Raw genomic sequence first — 21,564 nt, forward strand, 5'->3', positions numbered from 1 at the left:
GGGGGGGTAACTCCGTCGCTATGGGCAGTGTAAGGAGCATCATTCAAGCGACTACGTAGTATAGTTTAGTATAGAATACTAGTAGTATTGTAGTACATAATTATACATTCATAGTCTTGTATACTAGTGACCATATCTCTCTGCTGTTTACGAGTCGCGGCTTGCGGCAGGTGCCCTAAACGAACTTGAACTCGTCACAATCACCACCACTACAACTGTCAACCCTTGACCTCCTTTCTCAAGGATCAAAGATCCAAAATCCAACATCACAGATCACCGGTCACGACTTCACGCAATTTTACCATCTCAAATCTGAGCCGGTGGAGCCGGAGCTCGTCGGTCCAACCCCGGGCAGCCGAGATCAATGCGTCATTCTGGCCGTTGCCCCTCCCCACCTCTCCGGACCTCCCCTTCTGGCCTTGGCCTTTCTTTGAAAAAAAAAGGAAAGGGAAAAGAGTGAACCATTCCACCTCCATGCCGAGCTTAGGAGGCCTGCTAAAGAAGCGGCGCACGAAGGACTCGCAAACCCTCTCGTCCGAGTTGTCCGGCACCGACCACCATTCAGCTCAAAATCAAGCAACACCTCAGTCCGATTCCCACACCAACGATCCCAACCAGGACACCTCAGGCGCCTCCATGCAACCCGCCACCCCATCACAAGCATCTCCGCACCATCAGGGCCTGTCCAATGCCGCCAGCATTAACAACATCATAAACAGCCCGGCCAATGCTCAAGGGGAGCACAGGCCGAGCTCCCAGCCGGCCCAGAATGCCCCGGCCAATGCCCCGGCCAATGCCCAGCAGAAGGAGCGCACCACCAAAGGGAAATATTCCCAAGAGGACTTTCTTCTGCAGCGCACTCTGGGAACTGGGAGCTTCGGTCGCGTGCACCTGGTCCAGTCGAAGCACAACCACCGCTTCTATGCTATGAAGGTACTGAAAAAGGCCCAGGTCGTCAAGATGAAACAGATCGAGCACACCAACGACGAGCGTCGCATGCTCAACCGCGTCCGCCATCCGTTCCTCGTTACCCTTTGGGGTACCTGGCAGGACTCACGTAACCTCTACATGGTAATGGACTTTGTTGAGGGTGGTGAACTCTTCAGTCTTCTGCGCAAATCCCAGGTAAGGCCCGTTGCTGGCAAGGAAACCCCGCCCCATTCATCGCTAACCCCTCACGACAGCGATTCCCCAACCCAGTCGCCAAATTCTACGCCGCAGAAGTCACCCTCGCTTTGGAGTATCTGCACCAACATCAGATCATTTATCGTGATTTGAAGCCCGAGAATTTGCTCCTTGATCGTCATGGCCACTTGAAGATCACCGATTTTGGCTTTGCTAAGGAGGTCCCGGATATTACCTGGACACTATGCGGAACCCCCGATTATCTCGCTCCCGAGGTGGTTTCGTCCAAGGGCTACAATAAGTCTGTAGATTGGTAAGCTCGGCACCTCCTCTCCTTTCCGTCTAATTTTCCCTCTCTCTTCCAACTGGGAATTCGCTTTGTCTGACTTTCACATGCAGGTGGTCACTAGGAATCCTGATCTTTGAAATGCTGTGCGGGTTCACGCCATTCTGGGACAGCGGATCTCCTGTCCGGATCTACGAGAACATCCTGAAGGGCAAGGTCAAGTATCCACCCTACTTGCACGATGACGCCGTCGATCTGCTGTCACAACTGATCACCGCGGATCTCACCAAGCGACTGGGTAACCTGCACGGAGGTCCCGACGACGTGAAGAACCATCCCTGGTTTGCCGAGGTCACCTGGGACCGACTGGCCCGCAAGGATATCGACGCCCCCTATATCCCACCGATCCGTGGTGGCCAGGGCGATGCCAGCCAATACGACAAATATCCCGAAGAGACGGAGCACTACGGTAACGACGGTGAAGATGCGTACGTTTTCCTATCCTCCTCCCCCTTGGATCAAGCTTCTTCGGACTGACCTGAACTAATGTAATTCTAGATATGGACATCTATTCCCTGACTTCTAAGAGTGCCTGTACGATTTATGACGAGATGAAAAGCCCGCGATTGCGGCGATTGCGACTCGCTCGGGGGCTTGGCTTTGGACAACCGGCATGGTCGCCGGCGGTGAAAAACCGGAATGATACTTATATATCGAAAACCTACTTCCTCATATTATAGCAACTGGAATTGAATTTCTCTTTTTTTTTCTTGTTTGGTTCCATATACAAAGGGGGAGGTGTATCATCCATTGACCTCTATCATTGTTTGACTCCGGGCCATCTCAAATCAGAGAACCTCGCCCATAATGTACACGGGCTCCAAGGCCGTCTCTATTCGTACACAATCCATTGTTGGATCTTCCATCGGGGTTGTCCATTCTTGACATGACAACTCCATATTCCTCCATATTATTCAATCGCATCGATGATCCTTAATGATTTGTAGGGAAGATGCATTTAAGCCATGCGCTTTTGTTCCTGACCAAGGCGGGAGATGTAGGTCTTGCTGGAGATGTTCCACAGCTGGATGTACTTGTCCATGCAGCTGGAAACGCAGCCGCTCTCTTGGGAGGACATGGAGGAGCCCGGGGCGGGGATGCAGGCATCGAAGCAGTTCTCGTTGATTTTCTAGAGAGGCAATTGCATTAGTATGGGGAGACACTAAGGCGACAACAGGGGAAGAAAGAAAGGAAGAGAATGACGTACCTCAATCAAAAGACGGGCATTGTTCATGGCGGCCTCCTGCTGGAGTTGCTGGACGATGCTGGCCTTGACGTCCGCGCTGGACTTAGGGGCAGCGGGAGAGGTAGAAGAACCGGAACCGAACATAGACATGATGTGTAGGAAGTGAGGTTGATGTGTGGAGGGAGATGAGGGAAGAGCAGAGCAAGTCGAGGCTCGAAGATTTGACTGAGAGCTGCGGGTGTGGCGCAGTTAATCCGCACCAGCCACACCCACGCGCATTGGAACAGACATTAAGTGGACACCTTACCGCATCGCCGAGTCGCAGTACACAATAACCACCTTCTCCCTCTCTTTCAGCTTTCTCGGACCCTCGGCCTTCGCTCTCTCCTTCTTTCGCCGTTTCTCTTCAATTCCTCTTCTCCCGATTCTTGGGTTTTCGGGTCCTGGCGACACCGTAACTCCCATCTCCCAATCATCCCCCGCTCCCACCCCCGGTCTATCCTTGAGCTACCCTACCAATTGGGTCTTAATTTCCACCTCAACATGCGTTTCCCCGCCCTTTCTTCCCTCCTATGCCTTGCCGGTCTCGCGGCCGTTCCGGCTACTGCCTACGATGGCGATGATCCTAATATCAGAAGCATCCCAGTAAGTTCTACGTGTTTATTGACACTTTTGCGGAACCGAGGTACTAATATTGATATTGTATAGCTCCGCACCCACAGTCTCGCTCCGGTATGATACCCTTTAAGCCTATAGTCTACTACGACTGCTATTTCAAGTCGCCCTTTGCTCGCTTCCCACCTGCGAAACTCGGAAAAAGCCTTTGTTGACAGCTCGCGACAGCCATACCTAGACTCGGACTTCCAAAGCCGCTGGTTCGACTTCGGAGGTGATACTGTGATTCGGGCCGACAAGTGAGCTCCTTCTCCCTGTGGAACTACTTTATAAGATTCCCCGTCCTAATATTTCCGCGCAGGTATATTCGCCTGACAGCCGATCGACCCTCTCAACAAGGATGGATCTTCTCCCGCGTGCCTCTGACGGCCACTAATTGGCAGGTAAGAATTACGCAGAAAGAGAAAGAGAGAAAAGAACTTCAAACTTCGGACACGTTCCTCACACGACATCTAGATCGAGACCGAATTCGAGATCCACGGCGACGGCAACCTACACGGCGATGGATTTGCCATGTGGCTCACCAAACAGCGCGGAACCCAAGGTCCCGTTTTTGGATCGCAAGACAAATTCGAGGGTCTTGGTATCTTCGTCGATACCTATAAGAACAACCGCCCCGGCGTATCATTCCCCTACGTCATGGCCATGATGGGCGATGGTGAAACCACCTACGACCAGGCGCACGACGGCAAGGCTAACGAGCTAGCCGGATGCTCTGTAAGCTACATTTTGTTATGCATTCCTACCTGTATCGCAAGACTAACGCTATATCCAGGCCCGTGGACTGCGTAACGCTCCTGTCCCCACCAAGCTTCGTCTCACCTACTTCCAGGACAAGACCCTCACCCTGGACCTGCAATACAAGTCCGAGGACAGCTGGACCAATTGCTTCAGCCTGACTCCCGAGGATGCCAGCATCGCCATCCCTTCCGTCGCCTACTTGGGCTTCTCCGCCGAAACTGGCGAACTAAGCGACAACCATGACATTGTCTCCGTCAAGGCCGAGAACCTGTACCATGTCAAGGGTAATAACCGTGACCAGTCTACCGGCGGAAAGGACAGCAGCAGCCGTGGTCGCGGTGGTAACAAGGCCCCGCAAGAGAAGGGTAGCTGGACATGGTTCCTGTTCAAGGTCATCCTATTCTTCGGTGCCATTGTCGGCGCCTACTTTGGCTACACCGTCTACCGCACCAAGGCGCGGTCTTCGCGGTTCTAAAAAAGCCGTGCTTAAGTTATCTCCTTTGGGGATATCAAAATGAACACCAGTCCGTTCGTTCAGGGGATGAGTTGTTTCTGGCTGTCGAACGTTTGTCTTGCATAGCCTGTGAAAGCTTTGATTATCTGCGTTGCGTTTGGTGCCTTGCGTCACGAGTACTCCCTTCTAGGCAGCTTTTTCTCTTCCATTGAAATGAAACCAGTCATGATAATTCTTGTTGGAAAATTCTTCTTATTTTCTAATGTTGTAGTACCAGCAAAGTGGCCTGGGTATCCGAAACGCTATCTATAAAACGCTATAAAATGCAGCATGCCCGTCGATGGCGATGTCCAGCACCATCTATATCCAATGGATATCAGAGCTCCATCCTTCGACTCCGGGGCCTCTACTATCCCAAAAAAATAATACTAGTAGTAGCCCCGGTACTCCTTTCACCCCTCCTCAGCTCTTCCCAACCCGCTCCCTCTCCTCATTCCACATTCGATCCACAATCTGAAAGACCTCAGTCACACTGCGCATAACCTTCTCATCCACCCCAAGCACCCCATACCGATGCTGAATCTTATCCGGATGCCACCGCACCCGCTCAACCTTAAGCGTAGCCAACAAATCCCCCTCCGGCGCATGTCTCAAAAACTCCCCCACAGCACCAGGCGTCACATCACACCGTTTTCCCGACTGGACCGGCCAAACCAGCAAGTTCCGCAACGGCGCCGTCTTCCCCTCAGCAGCATCAGCATCAGCACCAGACTCCTGACACTTCCCAACAGCCTCCCTAACTCCCTCCCACCCATCCAAATACCTCTCCCAAACCCCAGCCCAAACCTTCCCCCTCCTCCTCTCCTCCCCCGCCTCAGACTATCCTCCATAGCCCGCTCAAACGCCTCCCGCTCCTCATCTCGCCCGCGCCGCCCTGCCTGCTTCTCCTGCTCCTTCCGAACCTTCGCCCGCTCGGCGCGTAGTCGCTCCTGCTCAGCCATCATGCCCTCCCGCGTGCGCGTCCACATCTGCGCGCGCACGTACGTCGCATACTCCTCCTCGTCCATGCGCTCTAGTTCGCCGTCCGGCCCTTGGACCTCTGGCACGGCGTAGGTGTGGATTGGTTGGCCGTAGACGGATTCCCAGTAGGCGGCGCCTTCGTCGTCGCCTAGAGCGTCGAAGAGGGATTCGCGGAAGGCGGTTTCGTTGTCGAGGGGTTTGTAGGTTGAGGGGTTTAGGGGGGATGGGGAGCGCGTGCGTGGACGTGTGTGTGGGCGCGGGCGATGGCGATGGCGGTTCGTGCTGTGTTTTTCGCGGGAGGATCTGTGAGAGCGGTCTCGGTCTCTGTCTCTGTCTCGATCTCGATCTCGATATCGATGTCGTTCTTCATCTCGGCTGGGGTCTGTTTTGTTGGTGGGGGTGTGTTTTGTGGAGGAGCTTTTGAAGCGGAAGCGGCCTTTGCTGCGGTGGGATGAAGTGTAGTCGTCTGGTGGTGCGGGAGGGGGTCCGTCACTCTCTGGATTTGATGGCATGTTGGGGCGTTATTGGGGCGTTACTTCATGATTGTGAGGGGTGGTGAGTGTGAGTGTGGGTGTAAGGTTGAAGGGAGGAAGGTGGGAGGAAGTTGATGTTCGCCGTTGCTTGGAGATCGCCGCGGAGCTTCTTATCGGGCCGTTCTGGCCAACCTCAGCCAACCTTACCTACTTAAGGTAAGGTAGTGACTATCTAAGAAATGCTAGTGCAACGACCCCCGCATCTGTGACCTGGCATACTGCGGCATGGAGCCAAGCTTATCGGATTCCCAGGTTCCTCGGGCTCTGAGTCCTCTTCGATCTTGATTACATCCTTCAATCTTGTCTGATCTGGTACCGTGATCCTTATACAACTACTAGTAGTATACTAGACGATAACTGCAAAATGGCGATTCCTTCTACACAGATCGCAGCCGTCATACCACCGACCGGAGCATCTGCAAACTCCGGCGTCAATATCGTCAACACTCATCCAGTTCCTACCCCGGGCGATGGAGATCTACTAGTGAAACTTGAATTCTCCGGCGTGTGCCATACCGACATTCACAGTATCCGAGGCGATACGCCAATGTTGACAGATGTGGCTGGTCACGAGGGTGTTGGAACTGTAGTTTCAGGTGAGAAAGTATTTATGTGAGGACTCGAGGTTAAGGTTTGATCATAACTGATTTGATTCCTTGTCGTATCTCAGTCGGGCCCCGGGTTGATGAAGGCCAGTGGCTCGGTCAGAGGGTCGGTATTAGGTTCGCGCTTCTGGGGAGTATCCGAAGTTGAAGCCATACTTGAATGAAATTAACCATATGAATTATTCAGATGGCTTTATTCCTCATGCCTTGACTGTGAGATATGCGCTATCAATCATACCGCATGCCCTAGTCAGAAAAATGCCGGTGCCGTATGTCTTTCAGAGGAGTATATCATTATCACAGTTATGTCCATGCTAATACTCATTGCCAATGAAGAATGTCCCGGGAACCTTCCAGCGTTTGAGCCCCCATACCAAGCTTTGATTCCGGACTTGAAGGTTAATTGGTATCTAGAGTATATCGTCAGCCCGGCACTCCATGTCACGAAAATCCCATCGGAGATTCCTCCCGAGCTAGCAGCACCACTTCTATGCGGTGCGTTTAGATATCTTCTACTAGTACTTGCCGTATGAAGGACTGCTAATTTTTAATAGCCGGCATCGCCATGTATTCTTCAATCATGAAAACAAAGCCTCGCCCAGGCGATTGGATCGCTATTCTTGGTGCTGGAGGTGGCCTCGGACATATGTGCGTTGAAATTCACGATGTACAAACAAACCATAAGTGTCGTGCTGACCTGAAAACTACAGGGGTGTCCAAATAGCCGCGAAGAAAGGATTGAATGTCCTCGCTATTGACAAGTACGCCCCATCCGAAAAGACCACCCTACCAAACCCGGTTCGAACCACGCCGCTAACCTTGTGCAGAGGAGCAAAAAAGAGAGAATTGTGTCTATCGCTCGGAGCCAAGTACTTCCTTGACTTTAGTGAAGTTGACATTGTTGACGAAGTCAAGAATCTTACCTCTGGCCTGGGTGCCCATGGTGTAATTTGTACGGCGAACGGCGCACGAGCATATGAGCAAAGCCTCCATATGTTGCGTCCGCTCGGGACACTGGTATGCGTTGGCATTCCGAGTGTGCCATTTAATCTGCCGGCTACTCCACTGGACATGATCATCAAGGGTAAGTGAGAAGTGAGACTTGTGTGTTTTCATGACCCTGGCTGATCTCTGATCTCCGTCTTAGGTCTGACTATTGTGGGAAACTCGGCTGGCACTGCAAGTGAGATGGAAGAGCTTTTGGACATGGCTATGGCAGGTGATGTGAAGGCTCATATCCAGGTTTTTGATCTGGATGAGATTCACGATGTCTTGGAACGACTCGAGAAATCGGATATTGAGGGGAGAGTGGTGTTGAAGATCCCTTGAGGAAAGTTGACCTGTATAGATTCTTAGTCTATCTCACTTTGAATCAAATCATGAAGTTGAACGTACTTGCATGCACATCTCTTGGATCGGTCGCAATGGGGCTCCTTCCGGTTTAGTGACCTTCGAGTGAACCCCCCCCCCCTCGTCGTTTATACGGCAGCCACCACTACTCGCGACATGGGAGCACTGGTACACAAAAAGCAAGGACAGAGATGACCCAAACGGCCCGCCGGGGAGCTTCATCATCCGTGAAAGTGATGACGGAGGGAATACTTGCGCGACATTGACAATAAACACTGACCAACAATCCGGCAATGGACATCCATGTACACGTTTCTGGCAGCCTTTTCTCTTCGAGTTTCCGCGACGTCTTGGCCAATATCCCGAAGGCACGTTGGTTTTGGCTGGAGTTCTTGTTGCTTCTGATTTAAGCTCCGTTTCCTTTTACCTGTGGCGGTCACTCGATCATGGGCAGACGTGGAGCCTGGGGCGTGAATGGCAGCGCAGTGGTTCGTATTACAAAGGGATATGGGAGCCGTTTCTTTATCTGGATAGTGGGAATCGGTTTGTCGCCATTTTCTCCGATGAGCATTCTTACTGGAGCCAGGCACAAGTGTCGGTCATATCTGATGATGGGGGCGATGCATGGGGTCAGATCGAGTTCGCTGTGGCTAGTTCCAATATTCATGATCGGCCGGGCATGGCTACCGTGGTGAGAATGGATTATGGCGAGTACACTTTAGCCTATGAATACTGTGGTACTGCCAATTGCCCAATCTATGTCAAGTTCTGCAACGACGGATTGAACTGGGTATCATCCGATACGGGGGACGCTGTTTCCACAACTGACGACCTCTTCATGTCATCAAGTCCATTCATCGTTTGGGAACCGACAGCAAAACAGTTGATACTTACCAGCCAGTCGGTGCACCCGATCGGTAATGGGTCGCAGGTCTCGCAGACCCATCGTGCTGTCTTCATCAACAGCGAGCATGGCCGGCGTCAATGGAGATGGTCTCCAGCTTCTTGGAATGTCCGCGCAGGATATCTGACTTGTAACTCCAATTACAGCCCCAACTTCTTGTAAATGTTCACATTCACCTTCAGCACCGGGACCCCGGGCAGAATGATGCCCACGCATGAAGGCACCGTCTCGAAGATATTGGGTTCCTGGGCAGCACCCTGGCCGGTAAAATCGAACAAATGGTATCGTCTGACCTTGACCTACCATCCTGAGTTGATTTTGACGGTTACGGCGGGAGTCCCTCCTGCAGATGAATTGGAAGAAGTGGAGACTAGCACGACCTACCAAATCAGCATTGCCACCAGCACGGACAACGACTTCGAAGAAGGCATGGCGGGGCTAATTGGGCGAGATTGCGGAGGGAAATTTAGGAATGTACAGATTGTCGCGAACTAATACGAGACCATAGATATGATCATTACTATCGTTACGAATATCATTTGATCATTCAAGTGATTCCATAGACCCTAATGCACATGGTGTACTCCATAGTACTATTTTGTACAGTATCTGGCTCATCCGCATCGGGTCGATCATTTGGAGAATCGCAAATTCAAATAAACCAACGATCCCATTCAAACCCGGGGAAGGTCCAATGTGCCGTCGATCGTCTCGCTGATAGGCCCGCTGAGGGAGTGCCAATCAGCGAGTGTTGAACCCCCCACGGGCGGCCCCGGTGCCTGTGAGTGGCCCACATCGCGACTAATGCAGGCCCGAAGCCAAATGCCCTTAAAGTTGCCTCAAGTCCATACTATAGCCATGCCTTAGGGCCTAGGATACTCCGTATTCGGAGACCATAAAACTGTTTTCGTGATCTACTAGGGTGGGGATCAAATGAAACTATATGGTCCCATGTCCTGGGTACTTCGCCTCCTATACTAATTTACCTTCGAATGCAAGTTCCAGGTACAAACTTCACCCATCACGACGCCTCCTACTATCGCAACCTCCCCCACCCATGTGTTGCCCTGATAGGATCTGATGCAAGCTGCTGCCCATCCCTCCACCCGCAATGGAGTGCCACCTGTGGGCTTTATGGAGATGTCCTATCAAAAGTGCCATGCAGAAGTACTGCACTGGAAGTATGGCCGGAACTATGACCATGTGCTCTCTGGGATGCTGATGGTATATGAAATATCAATCCCCTCGTGCCTTCTCCTCCCCCTCCCCCTCCATATTTCCCCTCTCTTTGAAAAATGCTTGTCAATTTCCTGCAAAGTCCCTCAATGGACTGGCTTCACGTCTACATCGCCGGGGCGGCCTTCTCAGTCTTCGCCTTGGTCGCGCTGGTCCTCCTTGTCTCCTTCCAGCCTGTTAAGATTGACCTCAATAATGGTGTCTTCACTTACCTCAAGTTCATTTGGGCCAGTTTCCTGAAGCCCCACGATAGACAGGCCGAAGACCAACAAGATGCGCTTGAAAGCTTTTACAAAACTCAGGTGCGTTGCAAAGTGAATATATCGAGTAACGAGCAAATAATAACCGTTCTCTTCTCTTTCAGGCCAGTGTCTACGATGCTACTCGACGTCGCCTTCTTCGTGGCCGTGAAGACATGTTGGGTCTCATTGCGGCGCAACTGAAGCACAAGGTTGAGAGCAAGGAAATCAAGTCTGGCAAGGCTGTGTGGGTGGATGTAAGCATTATTCAATTAGTATATTCCCCAGAATGAAGCTGACAGAGTCGACAGATTGGCGGTGGTACTGGGTGAGTGGCATATGAATACCACAGCCTCATGAATTTATTCAATTATTGAAATATACTAACCAGTATTTATTCACAGCTACAACATTGAAGCCATGTCCGCCTTCGTCCCAGTGGAGAGATTCTTCGACCACGTTTACCTCGTCGACCTTTCACCCTCTCTCTGCGATGTTGCCCGCAAGCGCTTCCAGCGCCTGGGGTGGAAAAATGTCACTGTTCTGTGCCAGGATGCGCGATCCTTCCGTCTTCCAGAGAAGCAGGTCGATCCCCGGTCTACAGAGGCTGCAACGGATCGAGCGGACATGATTACCATGAGCTATAGTCTTTCTATGATTCCAGGTAAGATTTGAAGTGCTTGAGAGATCAAACCATGGTACTCATACTAATATCACCTTTCAGACTACTACAGTGTTGTTGACTCCCTTACCTCGCGCTTGAAGCCGACTGGCTTGATCGGAGTCTGTGACTTCTATGGTAAGTAGCAACCAGAGATAATATTCTCAAACAGCTGCTCACACCCAAATAGTGCAAAGTATTGTCGACGTATCTTCCCGCAATTATATTGGTGGCGCATTCAATCGTCACGTCAACTGGCTTGGTCGAGTTTTCTGGCGTGCGTGGTTTGACTTTGACCGAGTCAACCTTGAAGCTGCTCGTCGCGACTATCTCGAGTACAAGTTTGGAACTGTGATATCGGCCAGTGAGCGTAACTACCTTTTGGGCGGAATTCCGTACTATATTTTCGTCGGCTGCCCTAAAGAGTTCGCCTCTACCCGATCCAGCCAAGCCACTATCGAAAAGTTGGACGCTTCCTTCACCGAATCTCCCTATCTGCACCCTGCCAACCACCAAAATGAAATGGACAAGGCCGTCCAGAAGAGCACAAGTGAGGTTCGATCCAAGGCTTACGAATCTGCTGTGATCAACCTCAGCGCCAACCTGCCTCTCCCGTGCTCTTTCTACCAAAACCATCATTACCGGATACACTACAATGACATGCTACCCAAGCACACGCAGTTCCAAAATGAGTATATCTACGCATTCACCTGGGAAGATCCCCGCGTGGATCACCGTTTGCTGAACATCGGCTCAGACGATGTGATCTTGGCCATCACCAGTGCCGGAGACAATATCTTGGATTACCTACAGAAAAACCCTCGTCGTGTACATGCCGTTGACCTAAACCCAAACCAAAACCATCTTCTCGAGCTGAAGGTGGCTAGTTACAGTGCATTGGGACATCGTGATATGTGGAAGATTTTCGGCGAGGGCAAGCACCCACAGTTCCGCGAGCTGCTAATTTCCAAACTGAGCCCTCACCTCTCGAGTCAGGCGTTCCAGTACTGGTTGGAACACACACATGTCTTTACCTCTACTTCTGGATATGGTCTCTACGAGACTGGTGGCTCTCGTCATGCTATTCGTATGGCACGATGGCTGTTCAACATCTTTGGCCTCCAGGGCGAGGTTACGAAGATGTGCGAGGCTCAAAGCTTGGAAGAGCAGCGTGCTATCTGGCCGCGTATCCGCCGAGTTCTCCTCAGCAAGCCATTGAACTGGGCTATCGTGAGTACCGAGTGGTTTGCCTGGAAGGCAGCTGGTGTGCCTCGCAACCAGCGTAACATGATCGTTGATGATTTCTTCCGTCGCAACGGGTTGACCTCGGACATGAAGCAAGGAAAGGACATCAGTGGCCAATCGATTTGGGAATATGTGGTGAATACCCTCGATCCAGTGGTCAAGGACACGATGATCAGCAACGACAACTACTTCTACTACCTGTGCGTGCAGGGTAAATTCTCGCGACGGTCAGTCAATCCCTCAAATATCTATCTTAGAGATGCATGGAGTTGATACTAATTTTCATCCAGATGCCACCCTACATACCTGTCACCCCAAGCACATGTCAAGCTCTCCACGCCTGGTGCCTTTGACGGGCTCCGTATTCACACCGACGAGATCAACGAGGTTATCAACCGCATCACACCCGGCACATTGACGATCGCTGTGGTAAGTATAAGAATATCCACCTTAAACCTCACATATACTCATGTAATCTAGGTCATGGATTCAATGGATTGGTTCGATCCCGCCGAGGATGCAGCCGCCGCACAAGCCCGTCGTCTCAACCACGCCCTGAAGAAGGGCGGCCGGATCCTACTCCGCTCCGCTAGCATCGACCCTTGGTATATCAAACACTTCGAAGACAACGGATTCACAGCTCGTCGCGTTGGAGCTCGTTTCCCTGGCACTTGCATCGACCGGTAAGCACTCTTTCAACTCGCTGGTCCCCGGGCACAAACTAACTAATCAATCAGTGTCAACATGTACGCTTCCACCTGGATCTGTACCAAAAATGAAGACATCATCCGCCCCAGCGCTGGAAGGGCAATGTCGTCCCTGTCCCTTCCTGACAGTGCTGTCGCGGCAAAGGCGAGGAGATCGACTAGCGTGGAGGACCTGCAACTTTGACTTTGAAGACCGCCCCGGCCTCGGCTTCTTCTCCCTCTTCCTCTTCCTCTTCTATATCCTTTAGATACCTTTTTCCTCTTTCATGACTCCTCTTGCCTAGATGGTTTTGAAGGTCGTTGCTTATTTTTATGACACATATACTATGATTAATGGGGTGTTTGGTGTATATACTGGGTTGGCGGTGTTTAGACGACAAATTGTGATAGTATGTTGAATACCACCTGCTTATATTGAATGGCGCTAGAACTTGAAAATAAACTTGAAGACTTGGAAGGAGGGCTGTTATTTATTGCAATCACTCAGGCTATCAGAAGGCTTTCAAGTGCTAGTAGTACCGTGACCTAGATTATCTCATCGAGTAGTACTAGGTAGTATTCATTAGTGAAAAAGGGGAATGCACCTCGGATACTAGTAAACTGATCATATGTTCCAACTTATACTAGTATGGAAGACAGAACTCCAAAAATGAAGAGCAATTCACCTACCTTCTTCCCGGCAGTCATAATGGGGCTACTGGAACCTTCGAATGGTCCAACCTCGATCAACCTTGCGGGAGATAGCTTGGATTCGAGATAGCCAGGCCAAGGCAGTCTCCCTGAGCAAAGTCACTCATTCAGTCGTCCCATCAAATTTGTTTCACTATCTTGCCCATGCGGAGATGGGATGATGGATTCAACGACGTCAATGGGCTCAATCTGATATCGGCGATAGCGCAAAAAGAACACTCGATCTTTATCCTCGGAGATTCAAAAGAGTAGATACATCCGACTTCTTACAGCGGTTGGCTGGAGAGCTTGAATTGATTAGCTTGCTTCCGAGCTGATAACCCGAATACATGCTGGTCGGGGCCTCTTGTGTCGCATGTGTTGCTGCAAAGACAAACTGGGAGAATGGTATGGGCTGTGAAGATGCTGGTACAATGTAGATCAAGAGGATGGATACTATATCGGGCAATGTGTAGTAGCAGATAACGAAAGAAATGAGCGGTGAAATGAGCAGGAAAGGGGGAACAGGAATAGGTACCGCAACGGATGCCATAACCAAGGCAAGAATACAACCGTGTGGTTCGTTACATGGGTGATATCTGCAAACCGCGCGAAACCCAGCGATCCAGAAATGCAATTATTTATAGTAGTAGGATCCTGCCCTATGTCGAGAACAATTTCCCCAAGTAAATCAATGACCTACGCAGCAAAAGCCAGATGTCTGCGACACTTATAAAAGTTCGTCGTAACAAGATATGGAAAGCTAGTGTGAACCCAGCTCCAAATCTAATCATATTTCACAGTTGAAGCCAATGTTAAGAATAGATAAAAAGCTTAAGAAAACAGGGACAAAAGAAGAAGACATGAAAAAAAAGCGCCCTCTAAAATAACAGGACAATTACAGCCAGAGATGGGGAGCCAAGAGAAAGAGCGAGGGCTTCTCAAATAGCGCCTCCATCTCTGGCTTTGTTTTCGCTGAAATCATATCTATCCATGGCTGGTGCGAGACACATACACACATTGACATTGACATTCACAACTCTTCACACTCCCCTGCCGACTCTCTTGTATAGTAGGAAAAAGAGGGAGGGAGCAAGCATAAATAAAAGTGACATTGTAGGGTGGGCGGGAAAGGGGAGAGCGAGAATATAACGGAGTTAAAGGAGATGGGATGGTGTTCATGAGCGGCCGTAGCGGGTCTTGCCGAAGGAGAAAGGCACATAGCGATACTTGATCATGTGCTGGATCTGGCGGCGCATAGTCAACACGAACAGGATGATCCAGTACATCACCAGGACGGGCCAGAAGACGGGGATATCGAACATGGAGAACCAACTGCACACGAAGCCGATGGCGATGGCGCGGGTGGCGGAGTGCCAGAACTTGAACTCCGGCAGACGTCGGATGAAAGGACGGAACTCTTCGTCCCGCTTGGTGGGTAGGCTGGGGGAGCCGGCGTCGCCGTCTTCCAGGCCTTCATCCTGGGTCAGGGAGGGGTCGAATTTGGGGGTGAGGAAGGCGAGGAAGAGGTTGAGGAGGTAGATTCCGAGGGTGTAGGCCACTATTTGGCGGATTTGTTAGCGTTTGTTATTCTGTTTGTTTGCGATATTTCGCCGCATCGTTCATTGCATTCCCGTTGTTTCATCAAGTGTATGTTGGTTTTCTTCTTGTATATTCGGGTTGCCTTTTGGGGGTGGCGATTGTTCGCAATTGAAGATGGGACTGGGGAGACGACACGTACCGATGTACCATCCTTGCGCGAAGACGATGCGCAGGAAGAAGATGAACAGAAGAACACCGGAGCCAACCCAGCGGTATGTGGTGTAGGGAGTCGAGGCATCGAGCCAGGCTTGATAGTGCTAAAACCGATGGGTCAGCATGAAACAGGTCGGGCGGGACAAGCCGGCGCGCCGGTGCAAAGAATGGGAACAACTGCGGCGGCCGGGGCCCCTCACGGGGAAAGCACTTACTCTGGTCAGTTTGGAGGTGTGGGCCGAGACGGCCGTGAAAGGCGACTCATTGGGCTCCGGGACATCCATGGTGAGGTGAGGGAGAAAGGTGAGGTGGAAGGAGAGAGAGAATGTCGGAGAGTCGAGAGGTTTCAGGCAGTCGCAGATCGCAGTGCTGAATGCAGTCGCTTGTTCTGGAAAACGAAACAAGAGCAAAGTGTCCCCTGGCCATCCACCAATCACATTGCAGATGACGCCTCCGGTAGACCACGTGATGTGCACAGCCTCTTTCCTGTCAGTTTAGTAATCATTCGCTCCAGCCACCGCCACAGTCACGCCAACTATTGAGGCTCGACACGGCGCGAAATATTGGATTTGGTGGCAAAGACACTGGATTGATAACAACATAGTTGTTGTGTGTAGTATGACTATGTTGACAGAGTCACAGAGGTTTTTGATTATCCAAAGTTTGAGTTACCCGGGGCTCCCATCTCTATTGAGGAAAGGACTCGGAGGGTTAGAGTACATATTTGAAGAGCAGAGTCGTCCATAGACTTGAATGTAATCTAGAGTAAATCTAGAGTAGTACATGAACACCCAATGTGAAAAATGCTGCCAAGCATGCCACCTGGGCAGTGAAATATTGGTTCAAGTTGACTTCTAAGGACAATCTTGTGTGTATTAACCACGGCTCCTGCAAGGTACCAACCTTGTTTAATTGGTTGGAACTTGGAAGTAAGCCGCATCTATATGGGCACAACTCTCTTCTTCTATTCGAAAGATCACACCGATCAAGTTCGCTAAAATTTTCTCTTTGCATACCCTCTTCTTTTCCCTGGACCCTGAATCAAGGTCGCTGCCAAATCACCGATCCACTTTTGTTGTTTTCCTTGAAATCTTGACCGAACCTCACGATTTAACTGGCCGCTGTGCTTACTTTTCCCGACAACAGCCAATTACTAAGACACACGCTGTGGGGCTAAACGGGCACTATTGATTTTCAAAGTAGTTTAGACACGCCAACAGTTGAGATAAACTATAGGAAAACATGGGCTTTCCTAGCGAGGAGAAAAACAAATATATCCCGGCAGCATCGTCCAGCCCACTGGTATCATCCTTCACCCCGCTGATGCCATCTTCAACGCCTTACTTGACCCCGTCTACATCACCGACAATGTTGTCGGGAATCATTTTGTCAAATCCGGTGACCCGTTTGTCGTCCACACCGCTGATCCATTCGCTGACGGCTTCTCGCACTACAACTAACTTGGTCTCGTCGACCCTGTTGAACGGTTTATATCTTCAATCTCTACAGACAACCCTACTACTTCGAACTCTTCCAATTCCTCTCTAAGTTCACCGGGGAAGTCTTCTTCTGATAGGGCCACATCTGTGAAACAGCCTGCCACCAGATCAATTGCGATTGCTATCACAACCTCGGAACTAAGACACTGATTAGATCATCTTCTTAGAGTAACCCAGCCTTAGGAACCTGCGGGGTAGCAATCGGGAGCACACCAAGCAAGGGCTACCATAGGTTCTATCGCACGACAACTGAAGTCTATACCATCAATTCTTGTGCTGCTGTAGTCACCAACTGCCCCACCAATTTACTGACAACCTTCTTCTGACAACATATCTGACTACCGATACAACCACCTTTGTCGCCACAATTTGTCCCGAGAGCGTTAAAACTACAGCCATCCAAGTCTCAGGCTCAAAGCCCACCGTCCCTGGTATGGGTGTGATCGAAACCGGCAAGTATAGTAGAAATTAATAATATAAGAAAGCAAGCCCTTTCTGGAACAACGAAACAATATCTAATTTGGAATTATCCCACGAATATAGACCCTAAGAATGAAATCCCACAAAAGGATTCACCTTTGGTCAAAATCAAACCACTAATTTCAGCCGGCTTCAGCTCAATTCTATGGTGTCAATATTTATTATAGCCAAAAAGGCCATATCAGCCACAGGTCAGGATCAAATACTCAACCTTGCCCGTTTTCCAGCCGGCAACCTCAGGCATGGCATTCACTGCGGACGTTGCCATTGACAGGGACCCGGGCATATAAGGACCCAACCTTCATTCTTCACAATTCCCGTCTCATGCCTTGAATAATTTTAAAATACTTTAAGTTAACCTTTTATAAAAAAATACCTGAATATATTCTTGTATTGTTGGCGATCGTTAAGTGGAGAACTGCTGAAGTAAGCCACATGAGCCTCGGGACGGTTAACTTCGGCCCTTTTTCGGTTGCGGGGACGCTCATACATCATAGCTTCCTTTCGACAACCCTCCTTTCCACCCGTTGATTGTACTTCCATCGTGATCCCTGTCACCAATCGCCATGTTTGCTCGTCGCTGTACTCGTTTGGCCACTTCTCGGACCGCCGTTCCTCTGAGCTCTTACCTGGCTCGAGTGCGCCCGTACTCCTCTGGCCCGAGCTATGAGCACATCCTCACCGAGACCCCGAAGCCCGGGGTTGGCCTCAGTAAGAGCTTCCCAACGCATGTTTCTGCGTACAGAATTACTAACTCAATAAAGTCACCCTGAACCGACCAAAGGCCCTGAATGCCCTGTCCAGCCCACTCTTCAAGGAGCTTAACGATGCGCTGAGCAAGTACGATAACGACAAGGACATCGGCGCGATCATCATCACTGGAAGTGAAAAGGCATTTGCCGGTATGCAACAAATTTCGCGACAATTTATCTGAGCGCAAACTGACACGTCCTAGCCGGCGCCGATATCAAAGAGATGGCCCCCCTCAGCTTCGCCGCCGCCTACTCTGACAACTTTATCGCTCCCTGGTCTCACCTTGCCAACACAATTCGCAAGCCAGTCATCGCAGCCGTCTCCGGCTATGCCCTCGGTGGTGGTTGCGAGCTAGCTCTGATGTGCGACATCCTTTACTGCACTGCGAACGCGACTTTCGGACAACCGGAGATCAAGCTGGGTACCATTCCTGGCGCGGGAGGCTCGCAGCGTCTGACCCGGGCTGTCGGAAAGAGCAAGGCGATGGAGCTCATTCTGACCGGCAAGAACTTCAGTGGCAAGGAAGCTGGTGAGTGGGGTGTCGCCGCCCAGGTGATCGATGGCGGAAAGGAGGAGCTTCTGGCGACTGCTCTGAAGACCGCAGAGACCATTGCCGGCTACGGCCGTGTCTCTGTTATTGCTGGCAAAGAGGTTGTCAACAAGAGCCAGGAGTTGTCGCTGCGCGAAGGTGTCGAGTATGAGCGTCGTTTGTTCCACTCCTTGTTTGGAAGCAAGGACCAGAAGATTGGTGAGTATTTCTTCCTATTGGGGTTGAATCGCGACATGCTGTTTTCGAAAATGAATATTTCTAACAGATTGCATAGGCATGACTGCATTCGCAGAGAAGAAGAAGCCCGACTGGTCGAACGAGTAGGGTCTTAGTTTCTTTCCATCTAAATTCCAAGAGCGTGATATTCCAACCAAACAATAAATTTCTATTGCAACGAGAGACCTCCTTATGAATTTATAGTACCCACTCGGCATAAATATTAGTCAACTATTTTGAATCCAGAATGCATTCCTCTACAACCAGCATGTCGCAAAAAAGGCTCGAAGTTATCGTAAAGCCCTCGCTGTTTATACACCTAGGATATGAACCCATCAGGCGAGAGTAACTTAATCGAAAAAAATAACTCAAATCATCTGCTCATTGAAATGTTAACTTCTTGAAAGAACTCTTACCTTTGTCAGGCAGTTCACTCCGCATACTTCATCGGAGCCCACCCTCCCTCCAAGGCTCACCGCCCGGGACATCACGCCTCCGATTCCGTCCAGTCTTCGGATCTGCAAGGGCACTGCAGAACCTCGGATCAAGCCATTACAGTGAGTCGTCCCCCGGTTCTAAGTCAATCCATGCCCTTGGAGCTCAGAGAGTTTCTCACAAGCTTTCATCCAACAATTGCACCCTCCAGCTCGAACTCCATCTCCCCGCACAGTGAAGCCAAGATCTCCAGTCAAAACTGACACCGTTCAAACAGCTCTAGTCCGGCGCGCACCCGGCGAGGAAGGCCAATTAAACACCAATCCCACCTTCAGCCCAGATGACGTCGAGTTCCGCATCGATCGCGTGGAAGACCAGCCTTCGGGCTCGTTCAATCCCCGCATCCCGCTGGTGTCAACGGCCGGCCTTGCTGCCGAAACGGGCCGATCGTGTGCCCACCATTTTGCGATATGCGTCGGATTCGGCACCCGCCACCGAAGCCGTGAAGGAAGCTGCCAAGGACGCGGCGAAGGAGGCGCCCAAGGAGATCCCCAAGAAGGCTGCTCGTGGTTCTAGAAAGGGCCTTTATGGTACTTCGTTGGCATTGGTGCTGCTGGCTGGATATATCTACGGAACCGATACTCGGGCTAGTGCCCACCGCTATGCGGTTGTTCCTCTTATACGACTTATCTACCCGGATGCCGAGGAGGCGCATCACGTTGGTGTTGACGCGTTGAAGCTGCTCTACCGTTTTGGCCTGCACCCTCGCGAACGCGGTGACCAGGATGCTGACGGGGCGCTGGCTACTGAGGTAGGAATGAATGCTCACTGAGACTGATTGACCTCACACTAAAGCAAAAGTTTCCTTAGGTCTTCGGCTACAAGATCAACAACCCCATCGGTATCTCCGCCGGTCTGGACAAGCACGCCGACATCCCAGACGTCCTATTCGACATTGGCTGCGGCATCGTCGAAGTCGGCGGCACCACGCCTCTCCCCCAGGAGGGCAATCCCAAGCCGCGAGTCTTCCGTCTACCCTCCCAACACGCCATGATCAACCGCTACGGCCTCAACTCCCTCGGCGCCGACCACATGGCCGAAGTCCTCAAGCAGCGCGTGCAAGACTTCGCCTACTCCGCCGGCCTCGGCGCGCACGAAGAATCCGAGCAGCGCGTCCTGGACGGCGAAGCCAACGTGCCCCCCGGAAGTCTTATTCCCGGCAAACTTCTCGCCGTGCAGGTTGCTAAGAACAAAATCACGCCGGATGGGGACATCGACGCCATCGCGCGCGACTACGTCTACTGTGTCGACCGCGTCGCCAAATACGCCGATATCCTCGTCGTGAACGTCTCCAGCCCCAACACCCCCGGCCTACGCGACTTGCAAGCCGCCGCCCCGCTGACGGCCATTCTGACCGCTGTTGTGGGCGCGGCCCAGAACGTCGACCGGAAGACCAAGCCCCGCGTCATGGTCAAGGTTAGTCCGGATGAGGACTCGGACGAGCAGGTCTCTGGGATCTGTGAGGCTGTGTGGAACTCCGGCGTTGACGGCGTGATCGTTGGTAACACTACGAATCGCCGGCCCGACCCGCGTCCTCAGGGCTTCGCTCTGCCGGAGAAGGAAGCAGGCACCCTCAAGGAGACTGGTGGTTATTCGGGCCCGCAGCTCTTTGACCGCTCTGTGCCTTTGATTGCCCGCTACCGCGCCATGCTGGACCAGGGTCCGCCGTCTCAGGCTGAGGCCGGTGAGGGTTCGGCACCTGCTGCTGACCAGCTTGCTCGCAAGGTGATCTTCGCTTCTGGTGGCATCACTAATGGTCGCGAGGCTCGCCAGGCTCTTGAGGCGGGTGCTTCGGTCGCTATGATGTATACTGGTGTTGTGTATGGTGGTATTGGAACTGTGACGCGGGTGAAGCAGGAGCTGCGTGAGGAGCTGCAGAAGAAATGAAGCGGTGTGGCAGGAGCTCAGGCTGCAACTTGCCTTGCCAGTACTGTGAAAAAAAGAGGAATTTTAGCAATAGATTGAACGATTGTGTTTTGTACATAGCATATGATAGGAATATTGATCATGAGTAACTTGTGTAGTATTCTTTTCTCCTTAGATTGGTATTTTTATGCAGATGAATTGAAATGAAATGAAATTCACTTCACTTCACGCTTCTCATTCATGCGACGAATAAT

At 51.2% G+C, this 21,564-nt stretch overlaps 8 protein-coding genes across 8 annotated transcripts; 5 read left to right on the forward strand and 3 right to left on the reverse strand.

The window, feature by feature from the left end:
- Nucleotides 1-2,429: 2,429 nt before the first annotated feature.
- On the reverse strand, nt 2,430-2,807 carry tim13 (protein translocase subunit TIM13; the record flags this gene model as incomplete). The annotated part of the gene is made up of 2 exons (XM_057108989.1): nt 2,430-2,600; nt 2,679-2,807. The coding sequence occupies 2 exons, from the start codon at nt 2,805-2,807 to the stop codon at nt 2,430-2,432; spliced, it is 300 nt and encodes a 99-aa protein (XP_056954090.1).
- A 393-nt stretch (nt 2,808-3,200) lies between these two features.
- Nucleotides 3,201-4,548, forward strand: N7533_012340 (legume-like lectin family protein; the record flags this gene model as incomplete). Its single annotated transcript, XM_057108990.1, has 5 exons — nt 3,201-3,302; nt 3,414-3,571; nt 3,634-3,715; nt 3,789-4,049; nt 4,108-4,548. 5 exons carry the CDS (start codon nt 3,201-3,203, stop codon nt 4,546-4,548), a joined length of 1,044 nt encoding a protein of 347 aa, XP_056954091.1.
- Nucleotides 4,549-4,989: 441 nt separating this feature from the next.
- On the reverse strand, nt 4,990-6,059 carry N7533_012341 (uncharacterized protein; the record flags this gene model as incomplete). The annotated part of the gene is made up of 2 exons (XM_057108991.1): nt 4,990-5,327; nt 5,351-6,059. The coding sequence occupies 2 exons, from the start codon at nt 6,057-6,059 to the stop codon at nt 4,990-4,992; spliced, it is 1,047 nt and encodes a 348-aa protein (XP_056954092.1).
- Nucleotides 6,060-6,444: 385 nt separating this feature from the next.
- N7533_012342 (Alcohol dehydrogenase 1) lies at nt 6,445-9,101 on the forward strand (the record flags this gene model as incomplete). The annotated part of the gene is made up of 8 exons (XM_057108992.1): nt 6,445-6,676; nt 6,751-6,802; nt 6,873-7,180; nt 7,240-7,333; nt 7,396-7,446; nt 7,513-7,769; nt 7,833-7,993; nt 8,175-9,101. The coding sequence occupies 8 exons, from the start codon at nt 6,445-6,447 to the stop codon at nt 9,099-9,101; spliced, it is 2,082 nt and encodes a 693-aa protein (XP_056954093.1).
- Nucleotides 9,102-10,264: 1,163 nt separating this feature from the next.
- Nucleotides 10,265-13,211, forward strand: N7533_012343 (class I SAM-dependent methyltransferase; the record flags this gene model as incomplete). The annotated part of the gene is made up of 9 exons (XM_057108993.1): nt 10,265-10,477; nt 10,540-10,671; nt 10,726-10,742; nt 10,819-11,078; nt 11,139-11,213; nt 11,266-12,547; nt 12,611-12,749; nt 12,801-13,003; nt 13,058-13,211. 9 exons carry the CDS (start codon nt 10,265-10,267, stop codon nt 13,209-13,211), a joined length of 2,475 nt encoding a protein of 824 aa, XP_056954094.1.
- Nucleotides 13,212-14,874: 1,663 nt separating this feature from the next.
- On the reverse strand, nt 14,875-15,735 carry N7533_012344 (Rer1 family protein; the record flags this gene model as incomplete). Its single annotated transcript, XM_057108994.1, has 3 exons — nt 14,875-15,257; nt 15,438-15,555; nt 15,667-15,735. 3 exons carry the CDS (start codon nt 15,733-15,735, stop codon nt 14,875-14,877), a joined length of 570 nt encoding a protein of 189 aa, XP_056954095.1.
- Nucleotides 15,736-17,996: 2,261 nt separating this feature from the next.
- On the forward strand, nt 17,997-19,057 carry echA (enoyl-CoA hydratase echA; the record flags this gene model as incomplete). Its single annotated transcript, XM_057108995.1, has 4 exons — nt 17,997-18,141; nt 18,195-18,332; nt 18,386-18,931; nt 19,008-19,057. 4 exons carry the CDS (start codon nt 17,997-17,999, stop codon nt 19,055-19,057), a joined length of 879 nt encoding a protein of 292 aa, XP_056954096.1.
- A 667-nt stretch (nt 19,058-19,724) lies between these two features.
- N7533_012346 (dihydroorotate dehydrogenase 2) lies at nt 19,725-21,331 on the forward strand (the record flags this gene model as incomplete). The annotated part of the gene is made up of 2 exons (XM_057108996.1): nt 19,725-20,195; nt 20,255-21,331. The coding sequence occupies 2 exons, from the start codon at nt 19,725-19,727 to the stop codon at nt 21,329-21,331; spliced, it is 1,548 nt and encodes a 515-aa protein (XP_056954097.1).
- Between the last annotated feature and the right edge of the window lie 233 nt (nt 21,332-21,564).

Source organism: Penicillium manginii (genome assembly GCF_028828005.1).
Source record: "Penicillium manginii strain IBT 31320 chromosome Unknown utg000009l:1.0-3297300.0:1.0-3298630.0, whole genome shotgun sequence".
NCBI classification, from domain to species: domain Eukaryota; kingdom Fungi; phylum Ascomycota; class Eurotiomycetes; order Eurotiales; family Aspergillaceae; genus Penicillium; species Penicillium manginii.